Source organism: Quercus lobata, chromosome 9, assembly GCF_001633185.2.
Source record: "Quercus lobata isolate SW786 chromosome 9, ValleyOak3.0 Primary Assembly, whole genome shotgun sequence".
Lineage (NCBI taxonomy): Eukaryota > Viridiplantae > Streptophyta > Magnoliopsida > Fagales > Fagaceae > Quercus > Quercus lobata.
Window position 1 is genome coordinate 51,242,891 of NC_044912.1, and position 16,559 is coordinate 51,259,449.

General features: G+C 35.1%; 1 protein-coding gene across 3 annotated transcripts; it reads left to right on the forward strand.

The window, feature by feature from the left end:
• The first annotated feature begins 1,014 nt into the window (after positions 1-1,014).
• On the forward strand, positions 1,015-13,164 carry LOC115959512 (cyclin-T1-5). Of its 3 annotated transcripts, XM_031077942.1 has the most exons (7): positions 1,015-1,168; positions 2,424-2,720; positions 5,213-5,294; positions 10,212-10,346; positions 10,902-11,077; positions 11,178-11,329; positions 11,732-13,164. In XM_031077942.1, exons 2-7 carry the CDS (start codon positions 2,494-2,496, stop codon positions 12,763-12,765), a joined length of 1,806 nt encoding a protein of 601 aa, XP_030933802.1. In that variant the 5' UTR covers positions 1,015-1,168; positions 2,424-2,493; the 3' UTR covers positions 12,766-13,164. The 3 variants fall into 3 exon arrangements, with proteins under 3 accessions (XP_030933802.1, XP_030933803.1, XP_030933804.1); XM_031077943.1 differs by lacking the exon at positions 10,212-10,346; XM_031077944.1 differs by lacking the exons at positions 1,015-1,168; positions 2,424-2,720; positions 5,213-5,294; positions 10,212-10,346 and adding an exon at positions 10,362-10,791.
• Positions 13,165-16,559: the final 3,395 nt, after the last annotated feature.

Here is a 16,559-nt window from a genome sequence, read left to right on the forward strand (position 1 = left end):
CGTGTAACAATTGTTTTGATAGTAGGATTTGGTTTGGATGTGAGATTTGAATATTATGAAATTGTTTCGGAAAAACATCAATTCATGCTGCAATGAGTTTTTTTAATTTCCTTCTATGTCCTCGGTATATGTTTTATTTTCTAAATAATAGTTTAAAATATACTATACAATTTTTTTATATGAGTTTTTAGAGAATTTAAGAAAATGGGTGCTAAAGAGTTTTTTAATTTTTAATTTATTTAAGAAAAGGGTGCACTTTAGAGATTTTTAAAAATTAAAAATAAAAATAACAAAATTTTTATAACTCAACTGCTTGGCACATATTTTTCAAATTCTAATTGTTGTTATAGTCAATGAATTTAAAAAAACATTTTAAAGTTTTAATAATGTAAATATTTATATTTTAAGTCAAAAATAAAATTTTAAATTCTCAACCTACTAATATTAATATAAAGTGAATTTGTCCTATAGGGCTATTTTGGAATTAAAAAAAAAACACTAAATAAAGTTAATAATTGATAGAATCTTTGTATTTTTTTTTTTAAAATTTAAAAATGTTTGCCTTTATTTTTTAATGGACAAAGTTTAGCTACAAAATTAGTTGTAGCCTTAGGCTACAAACTTACTTAATATCTTTTTATTGGATTTGAATTTTGACAAATCCACCATTGGATTACATCTTCTTCTTATATTCTTCATGCTTACAAAATTTCAAGAAAATTAAAGATCAATAGCTATGTCATCAATAAATTTTTTAAATTGCAAGTTTTTATAATTTAAAATTATGTACAAAATATAAACTTATAGATCATGTAGTAAATGATATCCGATTGACACAAAATTTAATATATGTATTAAGGGTGTAAAGAACATGCAATTCAACGGTTAGATTTTCAAAATATTTTATAATATTTATTTTATTGAGTGAATTTATAGCCTTAAGCTACAACCAATTTTGTAGCTAAACTTTGTCCTTTTTTAATAACGCGACCGCATTTATAAGGTTACGCCTTTTTGCTAGGCCTCGCGTTCTGTACTCTCTTCTCACAACACATTGACTCACATCTCAAATCTTCACACACGCACACACAGAGCGAAGAGAGAGCGAGAGAGAGCGAGAGAGAGAGAACCCTAGAGGGAGCAGCCAAAGGAGGATGCTACAACTAAGGTACGTCGTCGTTTTCGTTTACCTTTACTCTCTTCACTTTCTAAATTCTAGGGTTTTACTTTTTTGGGTTTTCTAGCTCCTTGTCTCTCTTTCTTTCTCTTAATTCGATTTTTCTAGGTTTTCGTAACCTAATCTCTCGCTATAATTGCTTCCTTTTAGCTTAATTTTCTTTACCCTTTGTTTGGTTTCCGAGAAAAGGAGAGGGAAATTGAGAGAACCCGAAATTTTTTGGAATTTGAAGACTTGAGAAAAAAAAAAGAAGTATGTCTTTGCGGTCTGAAATGTGTTATTTTTCCTGTATTTAATTGCTGAAGCTTCGTTGATTTGTTTTTGGCTTTGAAGCTTAGCTTAGGTTTTGTTTGATTTGACTGAAAAATTATCCCAAATTTTATTAATAGGGTTTCATCAACTGAAATGTATGATTTTTCATATATTTAATTGTTGAAGCTTCATTTTATTTTATTTTTTTTGTGGCTTCGAAGCTTAGCTTAGGTTTTGTTTGGTGTGACTGGAAATGATCTAAAAAATCCCAATTTTATTTTAAAACTTAGGGTTTTATTAACTTCAGAATGAAAATCTCTCTCTCGGTAATCCATGGATAACTCGTATAATTTTTATGCCTGTAAAACGTCTTGAAAAAAATCATATTTAGCAAAATTTGATTTCTTCAATAGTAAAAATGGTAATTAGGAATAAAAAAATAGTACTTGTCTGCCTTGTGGGGCTAAACTTTTTATTGGTTTTTATTTTAAGTCAAACTTAGAAAAAGTGGATGTTGTGGGTTTATGATTATTGAGTACTGTTTTTGACTTTTTGTCTAAGCTTTGTGCCATAATGTTAAAAATGATCTTGTAATGCTTTGTTATTTGATGTTTACTGACAACAGGGATTTGAATTGTCTTGATGAGTTTTGTGGTTTAGCATTTTCTGTCAACTAAAATGAGTTTGAAGCTTTGAAGTATTCAATAACATATATGTTGTCCAATTTGAATAGGGTTGAGGATAAGGTGATGCATTTTTAACTTACCAATAAAAAAAAATAAAAGGGATTATTATATGTGGTAATTCTAGTAAATCATATTTAGGTGGGCCAATGAGCTCTAGCTCAGCTGGAACCTCCTCTGTGTTCTATGGGGAAGGGTTAGTGTGGGTTTAAAACCCATTGGGTGTGTGTGTGTAACTTGCCAAGAAGAAAAAAGTACATTGTATTCAGATGGTCTTTAATTGCTGACTTGTCTTGTTATTCCATGAGCAGATAAAATTACTGTGCTTGCTATAGTGGTTGCATCTTTGGCCATTATATCATACTCTTTTTGAAGACAAACATGGCTGGACTTTTATCTGGGGAGTCATCGCATCATGGAACTTCTGATGGTGGGTCTTCAAGAAATTCTCAGGACAGGCAAGAGGAATCAGGTCGATGGTATATGTCCAGAAAGGAAATAGAAGAAAATTCACCATCAAGAAGAGATGGGATTGACCTGAAGAAAGAAACATATTTACGCAAGTCGTACTGCACATTTTTGCAGGATTTGGGAATGAGGCTAAAAGTGTAAGTCCATAATTATCAACTATTTTCTGTTTTCTTACAAAATATTTTACTAATAATATGCTATGCTTTTGGTTTCTTGTCAGTTTCAGTTCAATATGATTACAATCTGATGTTGATTTGAGTTTTTAGTTAAATTGCAAAAAGAAAAAGAAAATAAGAGTTATTTACTTGATGCATTTTGTTATTTTATTGGATATTTTGTTCCTGTGGAGTTTAAGGTCTATGATCTATCTATCTAAGTTGTTATTTACATTCTGTATGTAATAAGTTAGTCATCTTATTGATGGAATAAATATTTTTAGAATCACAAGCTGCCTCCTGATTAGAAAATTGATTTTTCTTATTTTCACAATGTTGGTTTTTCTCACTAAATCTAAAACATTGTGAAAATCTATGGAATTCCAATGGAGTAGAGAAATTTATGAATAAACAATTACTGGTCGTAATGTGAAGAGGTAGATATTTGTACACATGGGAATCCAAGCTGCAAATGAGCATATTCTTTGATGGCTAATTACATATGATATAGGCTTGTTGGGATGTTAGTCAAATGTTGGGATTTTAACAATATGAGGGGCATTGTTACTATTAAGCAGCATCTCTATGGATAAAATAGTCATCTTTCATCCAAGAAGTGCTTTGGTGCTTGTTCGAGATAATGAGATTTTGCTTCTATCTATTTGAAGAAGATTCATTTTGTTGTTTCACTCACCTGAAACTTTTTCTTTATTGGGGTAGGAATTTGTCCTACTCATATCAAGCACCTCCATGACTCCTTTGGATCAAAACCCTTAATTCAATTTCCCTCATTATGGAGGTTAAATTTTTTTTGACAAGCTTGTGTAACTCATAGAAGAATGTGTAAGCTATTTGTTTTAAACGGTTGTGATGGAATAGGTTAATATTTGCTATTCCATAAAGCATAAAATAAATGAGGAATCTTTGATGGTAAGTGTAGCCAACCAAATAATAGGCAATGGAGACAGTATAAACAATTGGTTAGCACTATGGGTTGTGCTTTATTAAAAAAAACTCTGTTTTTCTTTTGTTGTATCGCGATTTTAGTTGGTAGGGGGTTATAAGACTTCTTGTGGAGCTAAAGGGGATTAATTATGAACTCCTAGAGATTCTAGAAATTTGGAAGATCTCCATATGGTTTGAAGGCTTGTGTTGCTGAAAATGAATGTGTCAATTGAAAGAGGTTTTATCTTGTAAAGGATGTGATATACTTTTTATTCACTTTGTTCATCATAATATTTTTTTTAATAAGTAGTTCATCATAAACTAGTATAGGACCTGTTTCTAAAATAAATAAAAAAGAACTAGTATAGGACCTATAGGTGAAATTCTACTGTGTCCAGTCTTTAAAACAAGCTCCCCCAATGTGTTTTTTATTTTTTGGTGACATGCAAACACTACCTCTTGTTTGCTTTGGAACATTTACCTTCATTGTGGCTTCTTTGTGAATTGTGATTTTTACACCTCACAGTATTTGTATCAGCAACTGACCATAGCAGCTTATTCTTTGACCTCTATTTGCCAAACAAGAGTAATAAATTTTTTTCTTCTCAACGTATACACAAAGCAACATTGTTTTCGGTGTGGTGGAGAGATTTTAGTCTATGGTCCCCCCCACCCTCCAACCCCTTTTTATGGACATTGGTGTGTGGAGTTTGTTTGGTCTTCTATGGGTTATGCTACAGGGGGTCCCTGATTTGTTCGCAAGTTGGAAGGTCACTTTGGTAGACATTTAAATATGGCTTGTTTGGTTGTGCTGTTTAAATAACACAACACGTATTTCCACAACATTTTTTCACCCACACATATTTCTGCAATACTTAAAACAATGTTACTAGAACAATATTACCAAACGGGCCCATAGTTTTTTGGAGGGCTGTGCCGTGTTGCATTATGTGATGTCTTTGGTGTTTCATTATGTGGTGTCTTTGGTGTGAATGGAATGCAAGATGCTTTGAGGGAAGTGAGCGGTCTATTCTTGAGATTAAATCCCTCTTTTTCGATTGTTTACTGGATTAGAGTGTTGCTTTTAAATCTCTTCCTTGTTCTAATTTATTAGATATGCTTGAGCACCGTAATTTGAAAGATTGATTGTACTGCTACCTGAGTACACCCCCCATTTTGATCAGTAATTACTTTTAAAAAAAAAGTTGAGGAAGATTGTTTAAAATAATTGTGGTATAAAAGTATAAAACCAATGTGACATGTAGCAATAATGTTTTTGGACTCCTGTTACTCTCACATATGACATATCTAGATTGTATCTATGGTTTACACCCATTTGCTTAGTCTCCAGTTTCACCCCATAAGTTTTTATTTTTTATTTTTTTATTTTTTTGGGTTTGATTTTTTTTAGATCACATGTATTAATAGATTTGTCGGTATATTCTTTAACTATAAAACATATCTGTTAGTAAGTTGTTCACTAGGACATGGCCTGAATTACATTTTGACTGAACTTGTTCTCAATGCAGGCCCCAGGTAACCATAGCCACAGCAATAATATTTTGTCATCGGTTTTTTCTTCGCCAATCACACGCCAAGAATGACAGAAGGGTAGGCTGTTCAATAACTCTTTCGAATTACTGTTACATTTGCAATTAACTCATCTGAACTTTTAATTTGTTGTGCATTGGTCTTTGTTAAATTTATTGCATGATTGATGGATCACATAAGTGTCGATGACCTGTGGTGTTGTTTGGTGGTGTGAAATTCAAGTAATAGATTTACATTGGAAAGCATTTTAAAGATGTTGCATGTGAGAATTTCATTGTTATCTAGAACAAATGGAATGGATGCTACCCGTTAGGGTGTAGCCTAGTTGGTGGAGGCTTGGGGATGAGCTATAGACCCAAACATCCTAGGTTTGATCCCCAATAGGAGTTCCCTTGGATAAACGGTTCTAGTGGGTGGGGTTGTGTGTCCGTGGTTTACCCCCTAGGGGTAGGTCCAAAAGGCTTTGCCTTGGTGAGGTTTTCATCATAATAAAACGTGGAATGGATGCTTTGAAAAATATTTTTACGTATATTTGGCTATCAAAACTTATCCAACATATTTTTGATATGCTTGGCCAATAGACCATTTTCTTTACTTTTTGTTTTCTTTGTTTTGTTTTGTTTTGTTTTTTTTTTTTTTTTTTTTTTTTGTTTTTTGTTTTTTTTTTGTGAAAACATTTCATCCAATAAGGAAAGGGGTAAACACTAAATGATACTTGTTGAATGAAAAATGAGTTAATGTGAGATTTTAAATAGGAAAAGTGTGATTAAATAATGGGAAAATTGGGTATTTCAAAGTTTCCTTATTGTGTGAAGTCTGTGTTGTGTTAATGAGTTTGTGCAAGTTTCTTGTATGAAGGATGGTTGTGGACGTTGGTTCTGATTTGTATTGGATACACGGTGTAGTTTTATTTTCTTGTGTTTTTTTATTGTGCTTTATAGGATAAATTTGTCTTGTTTGTGTAATGGTGAGTGACTAGGAATAATTGGAAATTGCTTTTGGTTGCAATCGAATATGGTTTATCAAGTTATGAAGAATGATTTTGCCCATAATTGTTGATCCACAATAAGTCATAAAAAAAAGAGTATTTTTCTTTAAAGTTAACAATTATTAGATTATGTTATGAAGATTATATAATTTTTAATGCTTTATATCCAATCTAATGTCAATCAGCTGTTGAAGTCTTGGAATTTGAATATATTATTATTGTCATACTTTCTTGCTTATGAAATATATTCTATTTTAAAGTTTTTTTTTCAAAAAAAATTAATTATTGTTCAAACTTTTCCTATTGTTTATGCCAATTTAGGTACAAATAATTTCTTTAGGGAAAGGGTAAAGACCAAAAGCACACTGTATGAAATATTTTCCTAAATATTTACAAAAGAAAATTTGAAAGATTTTAAAAAATCAATAAAAGTTGTGAAATGGGCGCTGCCTAATGCAGTCATCCAATCATGCAGTGATATAATAGATAAAGTCTCATTCCAACTTTTAATATTCTCATGACAACCAACTGTCCCTTGCCAACTTTCAAGCAGGTCAGCATAATCGAAGAGACTAAATAGGGAAAAAAACACAAACTATCAAATCTCTTTTGTAATTGAGCAATATAGTAAAAGATGATCAATAGTCTCTACAAATATTATCCAATGTTGTCCTAGTAAAACAAATAAATAAATTCTGAGGTACCTTATGTATCACCCTATATTTTTGAAGTCCTAAAGGCTATCTCAACGGGGAAGGGGTGTCCAAGGGTATATTTCAACCTCTGTGTCACTAGTCGATGTAAGACCCACTATGCTCTCATGTGGCTCATGAAATGGCATGGCTTAGGACATGTGGTCCTATTGAGTAGTACATCCATTTGTCACAATCCAAGGAAGCATTGGTCACATTTGTGTCATGCCTCAGAAAGACTAACCACGTTACAATTGGGGCACCTTGCAAGCACTTAACGTAGTCTAGTTCAGCCTAGTTAACACTCAAAGTGGACTCAACACACTTCTCCAATCCAATCCACATAATTTGGGTTATCATATTCTCCCCTTTTTGAATTTTGACATCCTCATCAAGTTCCATGTGCTGCAGTGCCCTTAGTTGGGTTGGCTTTGATATCATTTGTGACGCAGTGATCAAATGTGACTAATGCTTTACTAGTCATTGTGCCATGCCTCAGAAACAAGAATAAGACCCTTTGCTAATCATTGTAATCACTTGTTGTCATGGGAAAAATTGAGGAACTTTTTTACATGTGGTTTTGGTGGGTTTGGCTTTAGGAGAATTTGTGGCTTTGAAGGTTTGGATTGTTGAAGTAAGGGTTATTTGGTTGTGATAGTACTTAAAATGTGGGCTTTTGATCGATAAAAGGACTAGTCAAGTTACAATTGCCACTCTTCGTAATCACTTGTTGAGGTAGGACCAATTGAGAAATTTGTGGTTGTGGTGGGTTCAAGGTGTTGTGTAGTTGTGATTGATAAAAGAAAAGAAATGGCTTGATTTGTAGACGCTAGAGTGGAAAAAGAGAGAATCATATGGTGTTTAGGGACTGTATGAACAATACTAGTGAATGGTATTGCAAGGAAAACGGCAATAACAAAGCCTTGAGTTCCAAAATTTTGGGGTTGGCTATGGATCCTCATCAAATTAGTTAGGGTCAGTTACGTGTATTCTTTTCCTCTATTCTATTTTATCTAAAGGCATACTATAGTACGGCAAGGAAAACACCAATAACAAAGCCTTGAGTTCCAAGATTTTGGAGTTGGCTATGGATCCTCAACAAATTAGTTAGGGTCAGCCACCTGTATTTTTCTCCATTCTATTCTATTTAAAATCACACTCTTTGTTACTTCCTTAATTGACATGTCCTTTTTTATTACTTTAACTAGTGTTAATTTTGGTCCTCTACCTTTTTTGTTCCCTCAACTTGGTTCAAAACTCACCTTTTTTAATGAGGTCGAACTTACCAAGGTAAGTTCCTTTGGACCCACCCTTGGGGAGTAAACCACAAATACACGACCCTTCCCACTAGAGCGGTAGAACCGTGGTAATCCTAGTGGGGATTGAACTTAGGATGCATGAATCTATAGCTCATCCCAAGCCTCCAACCACTAGACTGCACCTTGACTGGTAATTCACTCTTTCTTGCCACATGAAAAAGATTGGTTGTAAAGAACACACAAAGGAGAATGGCAAATATGCCTCAATATGCAACACACTCAATATTTTTATTAATCAATTCCATCTTGTTTGAGTTTAATAAAACACTTACATAGACCATTTTTTTAAACTCAAAAAAGTTATATTGACCATTTTATTAACTTCTAGAAGTAGGATAAAAAAGGAAGAACTTGGACTGTGACTAGCAAACCAAACCCTATTTGAATTGAATCAAGGTCTGCACATAAAGGCCCATAAAGTAAGTAAGAGTTACTCTTAATATAAGAAATTCCGTGGCCCATGCCCAACAATTGTAGAAATACTAAAATACCCTTGACTCTATAACGACCAAATAAAATATAAAAACTTAATTAAGTACTATGGACATTTATTCTTGGCTTTGCCTTCACCTTAGGCTTTCAAAGAGGAAATTGATTCTCTAACCATCCTATCACTTGGATAACCCAATTTGACATAGTAAACAGCTGGGGTGGGACTTACCACACGCCTGCCCAATGCGCTCTTATCAGTCTTATCCAATTCAATTTACATGATTCGGGGTATCACACTTTACTATTTAAAGGGAACTTTCACACCATCAGAACCTCTTTAGCATGAAACGGTTCCTAACATTGAACCTCTTAACTTATAACCTAAAATTTTTCAGACCATCTCCAAAGTGGTTTATATTTTCCTCCACTTAAGGAAGATTGCAATACAACAAATCAGAAACTCAACCACATAACTTATAAAAAGAAATGCCACATATTCTGATGTCAAATCTTGGAAAGCAAGATATGCTAGTACTCCACTCCCATCTATGTCGAACAACCTGGATACGAAGCCAACTAAAGCATATTTGACCCAGTTAAAAGAAATGTGTCTGGGAAAAGGTCTTTCAAACAAGAGTCACCCTGCCAATGAGCTTTAGCTCAACTGGCACCCCCTCTTATAAGTGGTAGGTGGAGGGTGAGATCTTGTGTCCAAGACCCATTGGGTACACAACTTGCCGATCAAAAAGACATCATTACACCATAATTCATGCTGATGATCTTTAGTCACATCCCATAATGAATTTCTTTTATATGATGTATTATCAATTTTAAGACATTTGATGACCCTAGAATCCCAGAATTTATTTTTTGACTGTGATGACCCTTAATTGGTCCTCTGCTGGATGCTGACTCTTAAAGCAAAGCTTCATGGTTTGGAAATGACGGTTTCAATTAGATTATTCATTACTTTATGTTTGAAGTGACAATGTGACATTATTGAATGTTTGAGGTTAGTCACATGTCTCTTCAACCATTTAGTGCCAATCCCAGTTGATCTGTATGACAAATGGTCAGATTGTTCTTTTCTAGATTGATTTTACAGACTGGAGTGGCCTCTGCATTTGTGCTAAGCGATTGATACTTTTCTCAGTAAGCGGGGTTTGGCCAAGTGGTATACCTTTCTTTAGTTATTGATTGATATGTTAATAATACAAGCTCAATAAATTTAGTTTAATAATTTTATTGTAGCTTTTATTCATTGATATCATTTTCGTTTTTGATATATGAATAACATAATTATTTAAATGATTTTCATGCTGATCTACATTTGGTTGTACTTGCTGTGGTAGTTACTGAATTTACAGTCTATATGATGGTAGTGGTGTAATGTCAAAAGGTTTTTTTACATTGCTGCTTTTCCCCTTATGGATTTCCTCATTGAGTAAATTTTAAACTGGGCAGATTAATTAAGAAAATTAAAAGAGTTGAGTTAAAGTGATTGTCCATCAGTTATTATGTCTAACTCCATTAATATGCTTGGCAGACTATTGCAACTGTGTGTATGTTCCTGGCCGGGAAGGTTGAAGAAACTCCTCGTCCACTAAAGGATGTTATTCTTGTTTCATATGAGATAATCCACAAAAAAGATCCTGCTGCGGCCCAGAGGATCAAACAGAAGGTGTTCACTTACTGATGGTGCTTACACCTGTTTTTTGTGTAGTTCCTGAGATTAATGTTTCCCTAGTTGAGTTGTTACTGCCAGTACTTCAGCTCTACCTCCTACTCTCTCTCATGTAGATTGATTATCTTTCCTTAAATTTGTGATCTCATGACATCCACCTTTCTAATTCAAGTTGCCGCCTTTTTTATTCAAGTTGCAACCTCTAATTGTTCATTTTTCGCTTAAGAGTCAATCTAAGGTAGCCATGCAGGTAGAGCATGATCCTGTCCTTTTTTGCAATCCACTTAAAAGAGATTGTTTGTTTGGTAATTACAGTACCCAGCAAATAATTATGCTGAAGTGCCATAACATACATATTTATAAAATTTCTTCCCCTATCCCTCCTTTAATAATAAATTCTTACCCAGCCTCCTCACTCTTCACACCAACAGCTGTACCATTGGTAAACTATCTCCTTGATACCTTTCAGTTCTATTGCTCTCTTCGTTTTTAATGTTTTATGTATTGTAGTTGTTCTTGTAGTTGTCTCATTGATCCTCATCTTACATGCAGGAAGTATATGAGCAACAAAAGGAGCTAATTTTACTTGGGGAGAGGGTTGTGCTTGCTACTTTAGGTTTTGACCTTAATGTTCACCACCCATATAAGCCCCTTGTTGAAGCTATAAAGAAATTCAAGGTTGCTCAGAATGCCCTTGCTCAGGTTGCTTGGAATTTTGTGAATGACGGGTATGACCCAACGGTTTTTCTTCTAAGTTTTAATAATTACTGTTCAATGGTTTCTTTTCCTTCTCTTGCTCTTCTTCACACACTGGAAAGTGGCTTGCAGGCTGAGAACATCGCTCTGCCTGCAATTTAAGCCTCATCACATTGCGGCAGGTGCCATTTTCCTTGCTGCCAAGTTCCTCAAAGTGAAGCTTCCATCGGATGGTGAGAAGGTCTGGTGGCAAGAATTTGATGTCACCCCACGCCAATTGGAGGGTTGGTCTCCTCCCTTTATCTAGTAGTAGAAATTATTTAGACCCAAGGGGACAGCCTTTAACATCCCTGTGGCTAAAATGCTTCCTGTTGTTTGCTGGTAGCATTTTTCCTTTTAGAATAGTGAAAATTGACCAAAGCCGGATGATTGTAGCTGTCCTTTACATATCATTCCTTCTGCTAGTGCCTAGCAATAGAATTGCTGGGCAGTATGGAAAGAACGATAGAAGTGGATGGCTTCTGTCGCCTGATGAAGGTCAGAAGTTGCCACCTCCCCAAGGTGGCATACAATAAAAGATTTGCCATGGGTATTTCTGTTCAAGTGGTGGGCTGTCCTTTTGAGTTTTCATTAGGTGGATATATCTAAATATTCTCTTTAATCATTATGGTTATTTTATCTTGCAGAGGTTAGTAATCAAATGCTGGAACTCTATGAGCAAAACAGAGTGCCCCCATCCCAAGGGAGCGAAGTGGAAGGAAGTGGTGGTGGTGGGTCAAGTCATCGAACCCCTGGAAAATCTCAATCTGTAAATGAGGAACAAGCTTCAAAGCAAGTATCATCTCGTCCAATGCCTGATCATTTATCTGCTGACCATCATGGCATGCCACCAAGAAGCTTGCAAAATCAAAATAATGAAAATGGGAGTGCAGAGATGGGTAGTGTTATTACTGATCACAAGGTGGATGTAGAATTTAAAGATAGTCAGCATCTTGAGCATTTGCCCCAAAAGGAGAACATGAGAGAAGTTCCAATTAGATCCAAGCCTGGAACAGAGCGAGTTGTGAGTGAAGACCAAGAAAGGAATAGTGGGAGAAATGAGACTGCAGAACCAGGAGAGTGGAGGGATGATGGTGCCTCACGTAAGTCCAGCAGCATGGTTGGTCGAAATCTGGAGCTTCGGGAAGGTCCCCTTGGCCAGTCACCCAAAGAAGCAATCAAGATGATTGACAAGGACAAGGTTAAGGCGGCACTTGAGAAAAGAAGGAAGTCTCGTGGGGAATTTACACGGAAGAAAGATGTGATAGATGAGGATGATCTCATTGAGAGGGAACTAGAAGATGGGGTTGAATTGGCAGCTGAGGATGAGAAAAACAAGCGTGATAGAAGGCAAGGCTGGTCGAAATCTGAGAATTTAGATTATGGCAAGGACCATTTGGAAATTGGAGATGAAAACCACATGGGCATAAAAGGGCAATCATCAAGGGGACTGGAAGTAGAGAATGCAGAAGAGGGAGAGATGTTAGATGATACTTCGCCTATGCCAAATAGCCGTAAGAGAAAAGGTGGGAGCCCACTGGATAGACAGTTGGAGGGGAAGAAGCGGCATGATTATGTGCCGGGTTACAACCATGATTCTATAGAAGATGGACATAGGATGAGTCGAGTAGGTTATCCAGATAGGGAGCACAGAAGGCATTCCCAGGAGAATCATTTGTGAGTGGTAAGTTGCTGTGTGTAAGTCTTACATGGTTACTATGATCTGAGACAGTCAGAATGCTGAGTAGACATTTACATATGTTTGATTTGGATTATCATGTAAGCCAAATCTGTATTGTAAAAGATGGTGATAGATGAGGGTATTTCAACATGTATAATGGCAGGGCCGGTGAGGAAGTAATTTATTTAGTCAGCGTCAAGAACTGATCCCAGATCCACTCCTCCCTGGTAAATGCTTTGCAAATGTGCTACGGAGAAGAGGAATGTAGCGTTTTTGCCACATTTTTGGAGAACATATTGTTTATTAGTTCACTTGACCATAATTATATAAACACCTATAATTTAAGTCTCATTTTCCTGGCAAGCTTGTTGAAATTGTTATATCCATGTGAGTAGTGCATTCCTTAATTTCTTTGTGCTCAACTTTTGTTCTATCTATATGTTAATTGTTATTTTCTAGCAAGATTATTTTTTCTTGGTAGCTATATTAGACAACGCAAATATAGAACATAAGACAGTTTGCTGATTTCATCAGTGCCAGTGATTACTTTAGAAAGGTCTTGGTATAAAAGACTTGGCCCAAGAGGGCTTGTAAAACAGGCTCTAAGCGTTGATTGTGAAGGACTACAAATGGGAAATCTGGGTCAGATCCCTTCGAGTTCATGAATTGAAGTCAGCCATAAATGATTTGTCAATGCTTCTGTTCTTTGAGGGTGCTTATTCTGTCTAGAGTTGTATTTGGGGATATACATGGTGGAGCTTACTTGAACGAGGAGGAAAAGAATCATTGTTGGGAACTTGGGATTGGCTTGTTTGCAATTGAGCTAACCTTCTTAGGGTGAAGCATTAGAGTGAGTGAACGTTATATTTATATTATAAAAAGTAGCGTAGATCTAAGAGCACACAATTTTGACATGACAGATTGTGAGTGGTTGTCTATAACTTACAGATGAGTATACTATTTTTTGTCCATCACTCACGCTCTGCTATATAATAGTTGTAGCAAAAAAAATTGTGAGGGTAAAGCATTGGAGTAAGTGAACTTTATAAAAAAGGAGCGGAGTTCTAAGACCACATACTATATTACAACTTTTTTGCTACAACTTTGACGTGACAGATTGTGAGTAGTTGTCTATCACTTACAGATGAGTCCACCATTTTTCTTCTACCACTCACACCCTGTGACGTAAAAGTTGTAGCAAAAAAATTGAGGGTGAAGCATTAGAGTGGGTGAACTTTATAAAAAACAGTTTAGTTTTAAGACCACTTTTCATTTTACAACTTTTTGCCACAATTTTGACGTAGCAGTTTGTGAGTAGTTGTCTATCACTTATAGAAGAATCCACCATTTTTCTTCCACCACTCTCACTTTACCATGTAGCAAAAAAATTGTGAGAGTGAAGCACCAGAGTGAGTGAACTTTATAAAAAGTAGTGTAGTTCTAAGACCACACCTTATTTTACAACTTTTTACCACAACTTTGATTTGGTAGACTGTGAGTAGTTATCTATCATTTACAGATGAGTTCACCATTTTTCTTCCACCACTCACACCCTGCCACATAACAGTTATAGCAAAAAAAAAAAAAAACTGTGAGATAAATTGTGCTAGATTTTCCCTAAAAAGTAGCATAGTTAAAGCTATTTTGGATCACTTGGGAGCCGAAAGAGAAAATGCTTGTTGGGCATAGAAATACTTTAGCTCAGGGTCACACGAAGGGCATTAGTGCGTGAATTGAAAAGTGGGACAAGGTGGAGTGTAAATAGAGTGAGTGATGCCCGACCATTTTTCCTCTCACTCCAAGCGGCTAACCAGTTCAAACAAGTGCTCCAAGCCTTGGGACTATTAATTAGTAGAGGAGTAACGATTTTTTCTAGTCAAAATAAATTAATAAAGAGTTTGATCTTTGATATTGTTCCTTTTTTTAAAGAGTTATTTTGTTATGTTATATTGCAACCGATTTTTATACTCACTAAAAGGAGCCTTTTGAAGACATCCCTCTAACTTTTTTCATGATATATATATAAAATTTATTTTTAAAAATTGATAGTTTAGGAAGAATATTTGAATCGTGAACATTTTCGTTAGAAACATCACAATGTGTCAATTGAGTTATAAAACTTTTTACTTATCACAATCATTGGAATAGTACTCTAAAAATTCAGTTCATAATCCAAACAATATGAGAAGATTTTCCTAGTTAGCTTATACATGATTTTGCTTTCAACAATTTTGTTCAGTATCATGACTACTACTTTCTTGGACAATTTACGTTTACTCTGATATATATATATATATATATATATATTATCTTGAAAATTTTATCATACTTATTAAAAAATAATAATTTAATCAATTTCAACATTTTTAAGAATATAGTTATATATTTATCTAATTAATAATTTAACATGAATTTATACTAACTAATAAAGAATTTAACTAAACTTGTCAATACTTAAGCTAATATGATATTAAAAATAAAGGAATTTATTGTATAAAACTATATGATAAAGGGCTTAATATAATCAATTTCAATCCAATTAAAAAAAAATCTAAAATTTAAATAATCTGTGAGAGAGAGAGAGATACCATGCATACAGCTTGTTCAACCCCCCTCCCTTCCCGAAATTGTTTTTTGGGTACCTAGCAGTTAGGCAGCTTGGCAACGTCCTAGGCATTCAAGCAACGTATGCTTTCCAACGTTCTCGGCATGCTTTGCAACGTCCTTGGTGGTACACTACTCCCTTTGCTTCACAGCTTATAAGGCAGAAAGTTTTTTCTTTGATGTGGGAGGAAACCCAAGGTAGTTAACCCTACCAGTTAAGGGCCCTTTTATTGTGGGACTAAGCATCATTTAGGCATTCAAGCAACGTCCTTGGCCATCCTCGGCATGCTAACGTTGGCATGCCCTTGGTAGGCATGCTGGGCGTCCCACATGAAAACCCCCCCACTTTCTGCCTTATAAGCTGTGAAGCAAAGGGAGTAGTGTACCACCAAGTCTCTACCAAACTAGTGGTACTCTTCATCCATTGGTTCATGCCTTATAAGGCATGAAGAGGAAAGCTTTCCTTCCAATGTGGGACAAGGGAATTCAAGTAGAGCCAAAAATGGCCCTTGGCAAAGAATTCTTAAGCTCCTACAGGGTGAGGGGCTATTAATAGAATTTAAGGAGAGGTCCTAGTTAACCTACCGGTTAGTTTGATAACAGCATTATACCTGTCAGCTAGTTGTCCCTTTAGAGGGACGTCCTTCAAGGCAGCAACCTCAAGATGTAGAGGGATGGGGCAGGTCGTTGAGATTGGTAGTTGAGACTCGAGACTAGTCATTGAGAATGATAATCAAGGGTACTTGAGATCAATCATGGTCCTTGATAAGTTTTGTATTTTCTTTGGATTGTAAAGTTGACCTCATAATACCACTTTTAAGAAAATATAAAACCACGATTGATTTGTTTTGGGAGTTGAGACCTTATTTTAAAAAATGCATATTTTTTTTTTATTACTTGTATATTTTAGTATACGAATAAGTTTTTTAAATTGTAATATAACCTAATTATTCAAAGAGATTCTCCTAATTAACCCTATATAATACACTTGATTTCAGGGGATGCAACTGCACCCACTTAAGCATATGTGTTTTTTAACACTGCCAAATAATCTCCATCAATTACTTAAGTGAGCCGCAGAACCATATTTTCAAAACTTCCAAACTACTAAATTCCAATGTGGGCTTGGTCCCAAGTATTATAGTAGACTGTTAATGATATCTGAATACGTAGGGATTTAGCTGGACTGA